This window comes from Neomonachus schauinslandi, chromosome 1 (assembly GCF_002201575.2).
Source record: "Neomonachus schauinslandi chromosome 1, ASM220157v2, whole genome shotgun sequence".
NCBI classification, from domain to species: Eukaryota; Metazoa; Chordata; class Mammalia; order Carnivora; family Phocidae; genus Neomonachus; species Neomonachus schauinslandi.
In genome coordinates, this window is record NC_058403.1 from 51,151,896 (window position 1) to 51,168,046 (window position 16,151).

A 16,151-nucleotide genomic window follows, 5' to 3' on the forward strand; every position below is an offset into this window, starting at 1 on the left:
TATTAAATTCCAAACATTTCTCATTAACTTCTGTTTTGTTAAGCTTATGCAAGCTTTTAGTCTTTTGAAATGCATTGAGATCTATCCTTTTTGGCCTACCATGCAACCATGCTGTATTACCTGGTGGATGCTAGATGGGCGCTTGAATAAAAAAATACTTGGTGGTTGATGGGTACAGTGTTCTATAGTTCTATGCCAGATTCAGGTAGGTAATAGTTTGTTTATATCTTCTTATCCTTACAGATTTTTTTTCAAATTATATGAAATCACTTCACATGTAAGAGGGTAATAAGCATACACTTCCAGTACTGGAACTAGCTCAGTACTAGTTACTTCATTATGATTGTGCATATGGGATTTTGGTCCATAAATTCTATCAGCTTCTGAAACAGGCATATTACATTCTCTAAATAAGACTGTATTTGTCTATTTATTTCTCCCTTTAATTCGGTCCGTTTTTGCTTTATGTTTTCACTAATGATACACTTAAAATTGTTATGACTTCCTTAGATATTGCACCTCTTATAACTCTCATTATTGCTGTAATGTTCCTTGTGTTGAATTTTACATTGCCTGATATTAATATAGCTATAGTGCTTTCAAATGCTGTTTACATGTGTATTTTTTCTCTCCTTTTATTTTCAATTTTCTATCTCTGTATTACTTAAAGTACATCTCATATACAGTAAGGTTGATCAAACTATGACTCTCAGGCTGCTGCCTGATTTTGTAAATAAAGTTTTATGGTAGCACAGCCATGCTCATTTCTTTACATACTGTTGTGTTGTTTCACACTATAAGGCTGGTGTTGAAGAGTTGGAACACAAACCATATGGCCTGCCAGCCCAAAATATTTACTATCAGGACCTTCTAGAAAAAAAATTTAACCCCTGGAATGTAGCATTTAATTATTCTGCTTGCTAGTATAGTCTGACAAACTCCCTTTTAATTGGAGGATTTAGCCAAGCTACACTTGACTTAAGTGTTGATATAATTACATTTAAGACCACCATCTCACTATTTGTTTTCTAGTTGTTCTCTCTTCCTCTTTTCCTGCTTTCTTTTGAGTTATTCAAATAAGTTTTAGTATTACATTTTAATTTCTCTAATGGCCTTTTAACTCTACCTCTTTGTATTCTTTTATTGTGGTTGCTGTAGGAATTACAATAAGAGCTCTTAATTTACAACAATCTACTCATGTAATAATCTAGAACCCTTGAAACATTATAAATGTATTTAACCTCCTTCACATAATTATAGTGTGTGGTTTGTAGTATATGCAGTTGTAATGGATATGACAGCAATAGCAAAAAGGATGGAGACAGTTAAATGAAATTATAATGTTTTTTTTTAAAGATTTTATTTATTTATTTGTCAGAGAGAGAGAGCACAAGCAGGTGGGGGGGGCGGAGGGAGAAGCAGGCTCCCCACTGAGCAGGGAGCCCGACGTGGGGCTCCATCCCAGGACCCTGGGATCTTGACCTAAGCCGAAGGCAGATGCTTAATGGACTGAGCCACCCAGGTGTCCCTGAAATTATAATGTTTCAAGGGTCTTTTATAATGCTGTATATTTCACATTAAATGATTGGTTGTCTTTATAAAAAATTGTTTTAAATGGTACTCATATTTTTTTCCACACATATAATTTGCATTCATTCTTTCTTATACATCTGAGTTTCCATGTAGTGTCATTTCCCTTCAACCAAAGAACTTCCTTTAATACTTCTTTTAGCACAGGTCTGCTTGTGATGATTTTTTGCAGTTTTCCTTCATGCAATTTAATATGTCTTTATTGCCTTTATTCAAAAGGTCTTTTTACTGAATATAAAATTCTGGGTTCCCATTCAGTTTTTCTTTGCTTGACTTATTTCACTTAGCATAATGCCCTCCAGTTCCATCCATGTCGATGCAAATGCTGGGTATTCATCCTTTTTGATGGCTGAGTAATATTCCATTGTATATATGAACCACATCTTCTTTATCCATTTGTCTGTTGAAGGACATCTTGGCTCCTTCCACAACTAATGAATCATTGAACACTACATCAAAAACTAATGATGTACTATATGTTGGCTAACTGAACTTAATAAAAAACATTCCAGATTGAGATATTTTTCTTTCAGCCTTTTAAAGATATTTTAAATGTCTTTTTTTTCATCAGGAAATGCATTTTTTCCTGATGAAACAGTCAGCAGTAATTCGTGTCATTGTTCCTCTGCACAAATTTTCTGTGGCTATTTTCAAGTCCTTCTCTTTATATTTGCTTTCAGTTAGTTTGATTATGATATGCTTAGGTGTGTTTTTCTTTGTATCATTCCTCCTCCAGGATTGCTGAGCATTTTGGATCTCCAAGTTAATGGACATGAACAACTCTGGGAATATTTTTCATTGTTTCTTCAAATATATTTTCTTCCCCATTGTCTTTTGCTTCTTCTACTGGGACTCCAATTACACACACATTAGACTGTTCAGTTCACTGGGGCTTTCTTCTGTTACCTCCAATCTGATGATAAGACAATTCAGTGAATTGTTCATTTGCAATATTGTAGTTTTAAGTGGTAGAATTATTTTTGTTTACATTTTTTGCACTGAGATTTCTGTTCTTTCATTGTCACCACATTCATCTTTATGTCATTGAATATGTAAAACAATAACTGATTGGAAGTTCTTCCCTGCTATTCCCAAAGTCTGTGTCATCCACGGACATTCTCTGGACTTTGTGTTACATTTTTCTATTCTTCATATGTATGGTCACTTTTTTATATTATTATTATATATTAGTCTTTTTGAGGTGATATGTGGTAGAGATTCCATGTTCCATTGTATTCTTCTGAAGAATATGGACCATTTTTCCTAGCAGACAATTAAACTTCTGGCTGATTTCCTTGATTTTGTGAAGGTGACATCTACATTTTATATGGCATGTCTGTCCTGATTGAATAGAGACTCAACACATAGTCTTTGCTTGGCTTTTCTGTGAAAGATCGATATGTTTGCCAAGGACTTTTGGTTTGGTGAGATTCAACTCCAAACTATGTTTCCCTGTGTAGATAGTATCTAAAGTCTATGTCACATTTTTAAGCTTCCCAGGTGTTGCTTTCTGCTTGGCTAAGCGAGATTTCTCCCCTCCACACACACAGTTTAGGGATCATCCAAGGGGTTTATTGTGGTTTACATACATGTTTGGGGTTTTCACCACTCTGGGTCTCTCTTCTTTCTGAGATTTTTTTTCCCCTTTGTTTTCAGCGTTTGTTCTAGTTAGCTTATGTCTCCCAGCTGCGAATTGACTTCAGAAGAGAAGTTATATAAAAATAGAGCTCACCCAGTATAAGGGTCAAATTTCCTTCAGTTTCTACTTTCTTTTTGTCACCCTCAAGTACAGTCAAATAGTTTATTCTTTATTTTTCTGAGAGTTTATAATTGTTATAAATGTAAAGATTAACAAGTGTTTTTTTAAATCATTAATGCTACCAGAGCTTCTAATAGTCCATACTTTATTTCAAAGTTGTGAAATCATCATGTCCTCAACCTTAACTTCTTTCTTCCCATGTGGGTCAAAGAAAGCTGAAAAAAAAAATTGCAGAATTGATTTATTACATTGCTAAATTTTTTTTAAGGTTTTATTTATTTATTTGACAGAGAGAGAGAACAAGTAGGCAGAGAGGCAGGCAGAGGGAGAGGGAGAAGCAGGCTCCCCGCTGAGCAGGGAGCCCGATGTGGGGCTCGATCCCGGGACTCCGGGATCATGACCCGAGCCGAAGGCAGCCGCTTAACCGACTGAGCCACCCAGGCGCCCCACATTGCTAAATTTTTAAATTAAAAAAATTTTCGTTTTTAGACTATGCCTACAGAACATTGACTCTTTTATATGTCACTCTTTCTAGTGGCTCCAAACAAGTTGGAGTTTTCACTTTAAAGGCAAAGAATAGTGGTTAATGAAATGAGTTTGAAAGAAAAAGAGCAAGAGGGAGAGATAGTGAAAGGAGAAGTCTAGAGACAAGGGTTGGAGGAAAAATCGGAGAGATGAGAGAAGGCAAGGAGAATAAAAGGAAAGGGAAAGAAAGGAGAGAAGAGGCTTTGTGATTCATGTGGCTTTCCCTGATTACCACAATAGCTTACTGATTTATAGAAATTATGGTTGTTAGTATTTATTAGACCATATAGTTAGAAGCTATTAGAAGAATCAAGGTATGTGTTTATATATATAATTTTATTTAGTTTTATTTGAAATTACTGGAATAAGGAATCACTCCTCAAGTACTGCCATTTCAACAAAGTATTCTCTCTATTTTACCTTCTGTAAAAAAGTGGCTGGGTCTGTATGGACTTTATATTGGTGAACACTAATAACATAAGGAACAGTGGAAGGAAATACATATGAGCTGTAATGAGGTTGGTTAATTCAATTCAGTAAAAGAAATGTCCTTTGGTTTCCTACTGTATTCAGTCAGTATATTATGTGCTGTGTGTTTATTCTCAAAGAGTTTATACTGAAGTCAAGGAGACGAAAGAGATTGGCTACATCTTGAAGTGTCATGGGACAGATGGCTAGAGATCTGGGTGGAGAGTCTCCAAAAGGAAGAGCTAGATTTGTGTTTAAGGGCTGAAGAAAGGGAGACATGCCAGTATCTTAATCAGAAGACTAAGAGGGACATGCCTTAGGAATAGGGGTAAACCAAAGGTAAACCAAAACTGCAACTGAGCCTCTTAACCTAGCTCAAGCCTAGACTGAACTGGAGTCATCAGCCCCTCACCCTGTTTGCTTAACAAAGGAAAAGAGAAACCTTACCTGATGGACAATAACATTGTGTGGAGGCGCTACAGTTCATTTATATAGATGGTGTCAAGGAAAATGAAAAGGACTAACCATGCAAAGAGTCAAGAAAATACAATCAATAATCAAGAGAAAAAGTAGACAAGCAGATCCATGCATGATTTGGACACTGTAGTTAATAAATAGACAAGGACATTGAAGTAACTATAGATAATATATTGAACGTGGAAGAAAAGACGGTCAAAGGAGATGGATAGAAAAGAGAATTAAAATGTATTTTTTTAAAGATTTTATTTATTTATTTGAGAGAGAGAATGAGATAGAGAGATCATGAAGGTCAGAGGGAGAAGCAGACCCCCCGCTGAGCAGGGAGCCCGATGTGGGACTCGATCCCGGGACTCCAGGATCATGGCCTGAGCCGAAGGCAATCGTTTAACCAACTGAGCCACCCAGGCGCCCCTTAAAATGTATTTTTAAATATTTTTAAATCAAATTGACATTTAGACCAGAAAAATACAGTATTAGAAAATAAGCCTTTGTTGAGTGAATTTAAAAGCAGGTTGGCAGGCTGCAGTTGGTTAAGTGGCTGACTCCTGATTTTGGCTCAAGTCAGATCTCAGGGTCCTGGGATTGAGCCCCACCTTGGGCTCCATGTTCAGCCAGGAGTCTGCTTCTCCCTCTCCTTCTGCCCCTCTACCCACTAGTGCTCACTCTCTCTCTCTCTCAGATAAATAAATAAAATCTTTAAAAAAATAAAAAAAATAAAAGCAGATTGGGCACAGCAGAACCCAAGAGAAGTAAACTGGAATAGAGATCAATAGAAGATACCTAGATTGAAGGGCAGAAAGGAAAAAAGAATAGATAGGGCACATAAGAGCACAAGAAACATGTGGGGCACACACAGAAGATCTAACTTATGTATAAGTAATATACTGCAAAAAGCAAGAATGCCCATCATCAGTAAAATAAATAAATAAATCATCATGTATTCACCCAATCATAAGCTCTGTAGCAATGAGAATAAACAACCTATAGCTATAATCAACATTGTCTGTGAATGTCACAAACATTAGTTTGAGTTTAAATAAAAAGCAGACAGGAATGAATACATGTGGTATGATTTCATTTATATACAAATTACAAGGACAGGTAAAGCTTTCTGTGATAATTCAGGATTGTGGTAACCAGTGGAGAGTGAGACAATGCTTGTGAGCATGGTGGGGAGGGGCAGAGAGGGAAAGAGAGAATCTTAAGCAGGCTCCACGCTGAGCATGGAGCTCAACGCAGGGCTCGATCTCATAACCCTGAGATCACAATCTGAGCTGAAACCAAGAGTGGGACACTTAACCAACTGTGCCACCCAGGAGCCCCAGACAAAACCATTTTTAAAAGGATTCATAGATTTATTTTAAAAAGAAAATGATTCACAGATTAATAGAAAGTTCAAGCTCTATAAAAAGTCCTTAGAGAACATCCTAATTCACCATCCCTCCATTTTACTGTTGAGGTTACTAAAACTTTATGTTATCAGTTAAGTAATTTGTTAGCCAAAGAGACTAAACCTCAAATTATCTGTGATGTATATAATGTAGACAGCATATGTATCTTATACTTTATATATAAACTTATTTCATATATATTTTATTAAATATTTTATATATAAAATAGATGAGAGAGAGAGAATGAGGACATCTACTTCATTCTTCCATTTGCCTAGAAAATACATATGATAAGGAAGTTGTCATTCACCATGATGTACCATTTTACTGCAAAATGGAAAATATTTATGTGATAATATGATGTAAGTCAAGACATAGAATCAAACTTACATGTCTTATTTACATTTTTAAATGTCTCTTGTAAAATTCTATTACATATTTTAGCACTTAGTCATGTTGGCAGAGTTTGAGCTTGCTCTCCTGCCTTATGAATGGACTTAGAAGGCTGTAGTTTAAGCTAAACTAAGAATTTTTAAATCACAAATTAAATTAAACGTGCTAAATATAATGAGTGTCCCAGTTTAAATGAGCCATATGTCTTTATCTCACTTGTACATATATCATATATCATTACATATCTCTTTCTAGTAAAGTTGTAATTCTTAGCAAATGAGTTAAGGAATTCTATTTCAATACTAGAAATACTTCTAGGGGGGAAATTGGTAAAAAAATGAAAAAAATAATAAAAATACTTTTAGAGGAAAAATGGAGTTTTCTCCTCAGCTCCCTTTAACACATCTGGATATATATTTTTTTTCTTAAAAATAGAAATATTACTAGGAATTATATGGCAGTAATTTGAAGTACCATATCACGGCAGTTCCACTGATGTGCTTATAACAGGGAGGGAGGGAGGGAGTTCAGGAAGGGAAGAAAGGAAGGGAGGAAATGGTACACTTTTTTTTTTTAGATTTGTTTATTTTAGAGAGAGAGAGAGCATGAGCAGGAGGGGCAGAGAGAGAGGGAGAGAGAATCTGAAGTAGACTGCAGTGAGTGCAGAGCCAACCCTGGGGCTCGATCTCATGACCCATGAGATCCTGACCTGAGCCAAAACCAAGAGTCAGACACTTAACCCAGAGTGCCACCCAGACACCCCAATGGTATACTTTTTGAAATACAGTTATGATTTCTCCCGAGTCATCCCAAAACCAAGGAATTTAGCTGTGTGCTTATGAAAACCTGATTTCAGCTCTTAAAGGATAGAACCCAGTCATGTGGGTAACCATGGAAGCCACTTGGGCACTGGTTCTCAAACTGTAGCATGCACCAGAGCCACCAGGAGGTCTTGTTTATCAGACTGCTGGTCCTCTTCCCAGAGTTTTTCTTTTCATTGTTCTATGGCAGGGCCTCAGAATTTGCACTTATGTCCGGTTCCCAGGGGGTACTGATACTGCCAGTCTAGGACCACGATTTGAGAACCACCATGTTAGAGCTGTTCTAGCTTCTACTGCCAACGTTGTCATAGACTTGGGTCCCTTTCTAATCTTGCTTTTGATTTATTTGATAAACAGGGGCACCTGTGTGGCTCAGTCAGTTAAGTGTCTGCCTTCGGCCCAGGTGCTGGGATCGAGTCTCACTTTGGGCTCCCTGCTCCATGGGGAGCCTGCTTCTCCCTCTCCCTTTGCCTTTCCCTGCTTGTGTTGGCTCTCAGTCTCTCTCTCTCTCTCTCTGTGTTAAATAAATAAATAAATAAATAATCTTTATTTGATAAAACAATTGATAAACCAAGATACAGGGCATTCGCTCAATCTGGATGCATAATAGGGAATGCTAAAAGGGAAACACCCTAATAAAACTCCCTTGGAAAAATTTTATAGCAAGTTTTTACCAAAAAGGAAAATTTTGATTATTAAATGATAATTACTTCCCAGAAAGTGGAGAGAAAAGTAACCCAGCCAAAAACATGATGCAACTAAGTATGTATAGTCTGTGTTCAAAATAATCGATTGCTTTTTCTCCTACTATATATTTAATGCAACTCCACTACCAAGGTAACTGCACTGGAATGTACTCTGTTACCAATCAAGGCTCACCGCTGTGGAATTGTTCGCCGCCGTGGTTTGCCTGTATTAGATGTAAAACGTTTGCTTTTCAAAGATACATTAATGTGAACCCTAAAATTAAGAAGAAAAAAAGTTAAACACGCATGTGTCAACATGATGATATTTATTTTTCTTACAGGACTGCATCAAAACACGTAAACAAGGACCTTGGTAATCTGGAGGAAAACAAAAAGTTAGAAGAAAACAATCACAAAACAGAAGCCTAAGAGAGAAACTGTTCTAATTGTTGTCCAGGTGGGTAGGCGGTGTGAGGTTTCTAGAAATAATTCCCAGGCAAGTGTGACATATCCCAGGAGAGGAGAGGGAGAGCCTTGACATTAAGTCGCTACAGAACTGCAGCTTTCAAACAGGAGGAGAGTTCCTCCAGAGGACACTTTGGTAACTCAGAAAGGTGTTCTCAGAAGAATGGAGTCTCAATGGTCTCCCCATCCTCTAAAAAATAACCACTATCCTCTGAATAATTAAAGTCAATTTTGAGATTGTAACATTCAGTTAGCATTTTGTATTCTAATGCCAAAAATTTTGCTGAGTGCAAAGAAGCTTAATTTTATAAATTGATATTTTGCTGATTCTATTACTTCAGATTTATTTTAAAAAGCAATTATGAGAATGACTTTTAAATATAAAAATTTTAATATAGGGATTTAATACTTACAAGTGTCCACACATATATGCAGCCACTTCCCAAACTATTTTCGTGAAAAGCCTAACAAATTCGTGTAGATCCAAAACACCTTTGCAGATAGTATGTATATTGTGTGTGTGTGTGGACATATATGTATCTACATGTGCACATATATGTATGTGTGTATAATGTATATGTCAATGTTACATTTATAGCTTATATTTATATATAATAGCTATATGAGTGTGATTTTTAAAGACAATCTCAAAAAGAAGTCTTCCGTGGTATTGCCACTGGGAATATGAGCTTTTCATTTTTATTTATGTTCTCTTGAGCCAGCCAAAAAGAGAAGCCATTTAGGACAAATGATTTTGTGTGTCCTTGAGAATAACCATTGCTGTAGCTTGCTCATCTGATGTAAAAATGCCCAACAACCACAGTAAAACTTTGGTTCATTATAAATAAAGCACAAGTCACAATTTGAGTGGGTCACCCAAGGGAGGAAGCATGGGAAAGAATTATAATTGGAAGGATGCACACAGGAAAGAAAAATAGAATAATTGAAATAAGACATTTTTAAAATCTGAAAACCAGGACCTCAAATGGATAGGGTGAAAGAAGTAAGAATTCAGTTCCTTCCCCCCAACCTGCTGTCCATTGGAAGCCAAGTAGGCAGCATCCCCACCTGATTTTTTTTTTTTCTGCTTCTGTAGAGTTCATTCCTCAATCCTTTTAAGAATAGATTTTGCCTTCTGTTTTCTTCAGAATTAGAGTGAATTCTCAAAGAAAAATTTAGCTTAAAGACAAAACCTACAGAATGAAATATTTTCCTGAAAAACCCTCTAATCTTCATATCAATTAAACAATTTTCATAAAAATAAAGACTCTCAACAGTTGCAAAAAATTATTTGTAGAAGGGCCACAAAAATGCCTGGGACTACAGATGGGTTCAGGGACAATGGAGTTTTATGAAAGGCCCCTATAAAGTAATTCCTATCACTTTTAGTACAAAGGATCTGTTGATGGTGAAAAATGATTGCTATGGTAACTTACTAAATTGTGCTTTTTTTTCATCATTTCAGAGAAAAAAAAACTATATAGACCAATTGAAGCATGAACGTGGATTGTATTTAATACATATACAAAGACATTGACAGCAATTCATGGTTCAAGTATTAAGCAGTTCATTCTACCAAGCTGTCACAGGATTTTAGAGAATTATCTCAAGTAAAACAATGAAATGAAATTACAAACAAAAACAAGTTTTGGCAGCCATGATAATAGGTCATATATTGTGTTTGGTTTGATTTTTTTTTTTTCTGTAAATGTCTGCACTGAGGATTTCTTTTTGGTTTGCCTTTTATGTAAATTTTTTACGTAGCTATTTTTATACACTGTAAGCTTTGTTCTGGGAGTTGCTGTTAATCTGATGTATAATGTAATGTTTTTATTTCAATTGTTTATATGGGTAATCTGAGCAGGTACATTTCTGATTCTGATTGCTATCAGTAATGCCCCCACATTTTCTCTCAAGCACCTAAATCCCAAAGGTGGCAGCTTGTGAAGACTGGGGACGCACACATTGCTCTATTAAAAAACTGTGATTTTTTATCACAAGGGAGGGGGAGGCAGAGAGTCAGGTCGATAAGCAGCAGATGAATTGATTCTGTGCATGCAGCACCAGCTGACTCTCAGAAGTAAATCACACATGCATATGGACACACGTACATAATAATGGTACTCCCAAACTGACAATTTTGCCTATTCCCAAACAAGCCGTAACACAGAATTTGGGTAGCACTTACCTTTAAAGACACCTGCTAATAAATTATTTTCTGTCAAAAGGAAAAAAAAAAACAATGTGTGAGAGACAGTTTGGAAAAATCACGGATAACATTCCCATTTTCATAGATCACAATGTAAATCACTGTAATTAAAAATTGGTGTTAAATCCTTTGGGTTATCCACTGCCTTAAAATTATACCTATTTCCTTTAAAAAAGATAACAGTCAGAATTGGAGATTTTTAACAGTGGTCATTATCAAAGCTGTGTTATTTTCCACAGAATATAGAATATATATTTTTTTCGTGTGTGTTTTTGTTAACTACGCTACAGATATTGAATGCACCTTGAGATAATTTAGTGTTTTTAACTGGTACATAATTTATCAAGCAGTACATGAAAGTGTAATAATAAAATGTCTATGTATCTTTAGTTACATTCAAATTTGTAACTTTATAAACATGTTTTATGCTTGAGGAACTTTTTAGGGTGGTAGTATAAATTGGAAATTTTTTGAAGTAGGCTGGATAAGGGACAATAGCTACTTGTGACTAGACTTTTAAACTTTGCTCTTTCAAGCAGAAGCCTGGTTTCTGGGAGAACCCTGCACAGCCATTTTTGTCCCAGGATTTACATAACTTTATAGGGGAAAAAAAAAAAATGAACATCAGAGTTCCAGGTAAAGAACTGTATTCTTTAGGAGGAAAAGGAAAACTGGTGTTTGTTTTTTAGGCTGATGGAATACAAAATTATGAAAGCAATGAAAAATAAATAGAAAATAAAGTCAGAAGGAGATTGGGAATAATATTTTGCCACTTCTGCATTATTTAGAAACACATGCTATTGTACATTTAGTAAACTGTTTATTGTTCTGAGCAGTAGTGACTCAGTTTAATAAAAGCTTCCTGTAGTGCATTGGTATGGATTAAATACATAAAATATCCTATTAGACTCAATGCTGTATAAAATATTATGGGGAAAAAGAAAATATGTTATTTTGCCTCTAAACTTTGATTTATTGAAGTTTTATTTGGCAGGAAAAAAATTGAATCTTGGTCAATATTTAAACCAAAGTGAAAGGGGAGAAACCAAAGTTATTTGTTTTGCATGGCTCAGCCATTCTGTTATCTCTGTAAATACTGTGATTTCTTTTTTTTTTCTTTTCTCTTTAGAATTTTGTTAAAGAAATTCTAAAATTTTTAAACACCTGCTTTCCACAATAAACCATGAACACTAAAATGAAATTACTTCCCTATAAATATTTTTTTTCTTTTTTCTTTTGGTGTGGGAGATCAAAGATTCAAAGTCTAACTCCTAAGATATATTTACAGAAAGAAGCAATGTCACAATAGAGAGGGTAATACCACCATTATTTCTTGGCTTCCACTTGCTATAGTTAACTAAGTCCAAAAACAGCTGTCCGAACCTAGAGAGCAGAACCTTCAAAACTCAGAGCTCTGGACGGAAAGCGGAAAGTTGGCTGGGGAAAAAGGGGACAGCATTATTACTATTGAATCAATGCCTGGATTAAAAAGCGGTTTGTGTAATGGCAGCCATATGCACAGCGAGGCTGGGAAGGAAGATAATGCACAACCCTCAACTTCTGAGGCTGCATCTCTCCAATTTAACTCTTTGGCAACAGGAGACAGGTTTTGCCAGTTGAAGTTTCACTTCCTATCTGTGATTACAGGAACTGTAATGTGGAAATGGATTAACCTACCTGTCTATGCCTAAAAGATAATAAAAATGAAATATGTCTTCACATCTCTCTCACAGCTGTCTTCTTCTTGTCTAAACTAGGCCGTCTATGTGTAGAAAGTAGTTGTCTTTATTAAAGAGGGGACAAAACTCATTGTGACTCTCCATAGCCACAGGGAATGCGGCAAAATAAAATCGCCTGTGCCTTCCTATTACGTCAATCAGACCACCTTATCTAGTCCTAGATTTCAACAGTGATTGGTTCCGTAATGTGTGTGTCTCCATCTTCAATAACAGGACCGTACTTACTGTGGGTGTCCCATGTGGCTGTCTTAGAAACTTAATTAAGAGGACACTCTCCTATGTCTTCACTTCCACCATTAACACACCATTCAGCTTACCCTTTGGAATTACCTAGGCATGAACTTAGAAATGCTTTCCTTTCAAAGTAAGATAAAGCCAGCTGTGTATACCTCAGAGGAAGAGATTAATCTTTATTCAGCCAATGCTCTGTGCTAGGGCCATCCCTACATTACCTTATTTAATCCTTAATAGTTGTAAATAGTATTAAATATTCCCCCATTTAATAGCTGAAAACTAAAGTTTAGAGAGGTTCCATAACTCTCAAATACATTTAGCTTCTAAGTAGATAAGTTGGATATTAAACCTGACCTGATTCTAGGGGCTATGCTCGTCCTAGTCTACTAGAGTCCCCAAACTTCTTTGATAAATCCTTTTCCTAAGATGCAAAATTGGGAAATAGTAACTGACACATGAAAGGGTTATATCATCTTTAAAGAATTATTCTAAGATGTTCAGATCATATAATAGGCCAATATTATATTTTTCAACTGTATTTGGATGATTGGATGTTTTATTAGACATAATTATGTGTCTGTTTAAAGCATGTATGTTTTAAAGTGTTATGGCATACGTTGCACATACACATGTGATATATATGTCCCACTACATTTTTTAGCATACACATATTTCTGTCATGCACTAAATACCTAGGGTGGGATAGGCGCTCAGTTGATGTCTTATTTACATGGTTTCCCTTGAATCCACTCAACATCCTGCCGCAGGAGGCACTATCTCCATTTTACAGATGAAGACAATGTAAATCGCTTTATCTACAATCACAGGCACAGGAGGTGATTGAAGCAGGACCTACGCTCAAGTCCAAGTTCTATTCACCATATTGTTTATTATCTCTATTATAAGAACAAACATCTATCTGTGCTTGGGGAGGCTACCCAAAAGATAGATTTATATTAAATAACCTACTTGATCCGCTTAAGTAACTAATGTCATTCATATGTAAAGTAATACGTATTTATTTGAGGGAGAGAGAGAGCACTAGCAGGGAGCAGGGACAGAGGGAGAGGGAGAAGCCGACTCCCTGCTGAGCAGTTAGCCCGAGGTGAGACGATCCCAGGACACTGAGATCATGACCTGAGCCAAAGGCAGATGCTTGACCGACTGAGTCACCAAGGCGCTCCTCATAAAAAGTATTTTAAAAACACACTGTATTTGAGAAATACGAAGTCAGAAAAGGAGCTCATTTTTCCCAAGCATGCTGTCTTCACCTAGTCATTATCCTTATTATAATCCAATTTATTTTTCTTCCCCAAATCTGTTCTTCTCTCATTTTTCCTTATAAATGCTCCTCAAATGCACAAATACTCATTGGAGAATGAACACACATGCACACAGCTCCAAAAGCAGATTCCATTCTCAAGTTATCTATCTTGTCCCTTTTTATTAGCTAGCTCTGGAAAAGGTTTCACCTTGTGATGGCCATGCAGCTGAATGAGAGAAAAGTTGTCAGTTACATATGTAGGTGTATGTGTGTGCGAGCGTGCACGCACACGCACACACCACACGCCTTGTGGACTCTTTTATATCATTTTGCTGGAAGGGAGAACATAGAATTTGCTTATCAGAAAAGGAATTTTCTGAAGGACTACAAAATGTTTTCCAAATAGCAGCTATGCAGTTAAAATAGTCATGATATTTGATGACAGGCGCTCATAAGTGTAGCAAACAGGTACGATAGCACATACTGGACTCAATAGTTGCAATGAAATTTGTATGAGTGAGCCTAATTGTATAAACTCTATACTACAAAGAAATAAATGATGGTCTCAACATCATAGAAGCTCAAAATAAATTATTAGATTCTTTGGGAAAACTTGCATTATCAGAGAGCAGAGGCTGTGGTCTCCAGAAAATACAGCATTTGATACAATGTGCCATTAGAAGCTGGCAGCAATTCAATTTAGACTATTTGTGAGATAATAAAAATGAAATCTCAACTTTTCCTATAAATTTTTTTTTCTGATTATTTTCTCCCAGGTAAGTTAGGATAAATTGAGCTTCAGTTAGCAGTTTAAATTGATGGTTTGATTCATATACCACCTGAGATGTTCATTTCCACAGAAATAATAGTTAAAATTTGGGCAGCTATATACATTTCTTTGAATTCTCATCAGTAAGAAAACCACATTATTAGTGAAATAAGCTGTAGTTACTGCTTGGAAATTGATTCACAGCACTCTCCTTGGAATGGCTCATTAAGGAAATAGAATATTTCTGTTAAGGAAAAGTTTATGTCTAAGTATAAGAGTCATTCCTTGGATGCTGAACTGTTACTAAAAACTCAATTTACCCAGAAAATTTGGGCTTCTACATTGTTGGCAATAACACTAAGTTCCTTGTTCTTAGATTGATTAGCATTGTGCACCAAAAGCTTTAAAATAGTCTTTGTATTGAGAGGCAAATAGACATTATCTATTGTAGAATCAGATTCCAAGAGGAAAGATTATTTTTAAAAACATTTGCAGGCTCATTTACAGGAGTAATCTTTTGTAACTTTTCTTAATTTAGAGAGCTTTGTTTTTCCTACATAACTGTTGCATATAAGCTGTTTAAAAGATGATGGGTTTTTGGTCACATTGGCAACACCACAAAACAACAGATAGACCTTATCCCATGTTCCTAACTAATAATCTGTTTTCAGAGAAATACAATTAAATAGTTCCCTGTAGTGTCATTGTTACTTTTTCAGGGTTTTTTGGGGGGGGGAGGGGCAGAAAGAGAGGGAAAGAGAGAGAATCTCCAGGAGACTCCCCACTGAGCACAGAGCCCTGCAGGACACAGGGCTCGATCTCATAACCCTGGGATCACGACCTGAGCCAAAATTAAGAGTAGACAGCTGTATACATTTGCTTAACCGACTGAACCACCCAGGCGCCTCACTCTCATTCTTTTGGGTTTAATTTTTCTTAAATGTAATAAAGTTAAAATATCAAATATGTACTTCATGGTTATCAGCACAGGATTCATTATATTTTTTGTTGTCCTGATGGTAATGCAGTGTATGCAGTGTTCAATTTAGAGAGTTGTACGGATTTATCAGTATGAATGCTGTTGTCTTTGTGGGATTTCTGCAAAATAGATGGAGTGAAATTTACATGAATCCCTTCAGCACCATTGCCCAGTGATTCTTGGCATTGCACTGAAGAGAAACTGCCAGGGAGGCACTTTTTGCTGGTTCAGCTCCATTGTGCCCCACTCTTACTGTTGGAAGTAGGTTATGCATGTGGGTACCGGTTGGGGGTTGGGAAATCTGCTTCCCAATTTCTCCTTTAAAGTGACTTTTCCAAGCATTTGGTAAACCAGTGGTTGGGAGCAAAGTCAAATGAGT

General features: G+C 36.2%; 1 protein-coding gene across 2 annotated transcripts in view; it reads left to right on the forward strand.

Moving 5' to 3' along the window:
• Window positions 1-8,570, forward strand: part of ALCAM (activated leukocyte cell adhesion molecule) — a 211,317-nt gene extending 202,747 nt beyond the window's left edge. For both annotated transcript variants that reach the window (XM_021692377.2, XM_021692378.2), the window contains one exon: window positions 8,455-8,570. In XM_021692377.2, coding sequence (XP_021548052.1) covers window positions 8,455-8,542 — 88 coding nt within the window. In that variant the 3' untranslated portion in view covers window positions 8,543-8,570. The remainder of the gene's footprint in view (window positions 1-8,454) is intronic.
• Window positions 8,571-16,151: the final 7,581 nt, after the last annotated feature.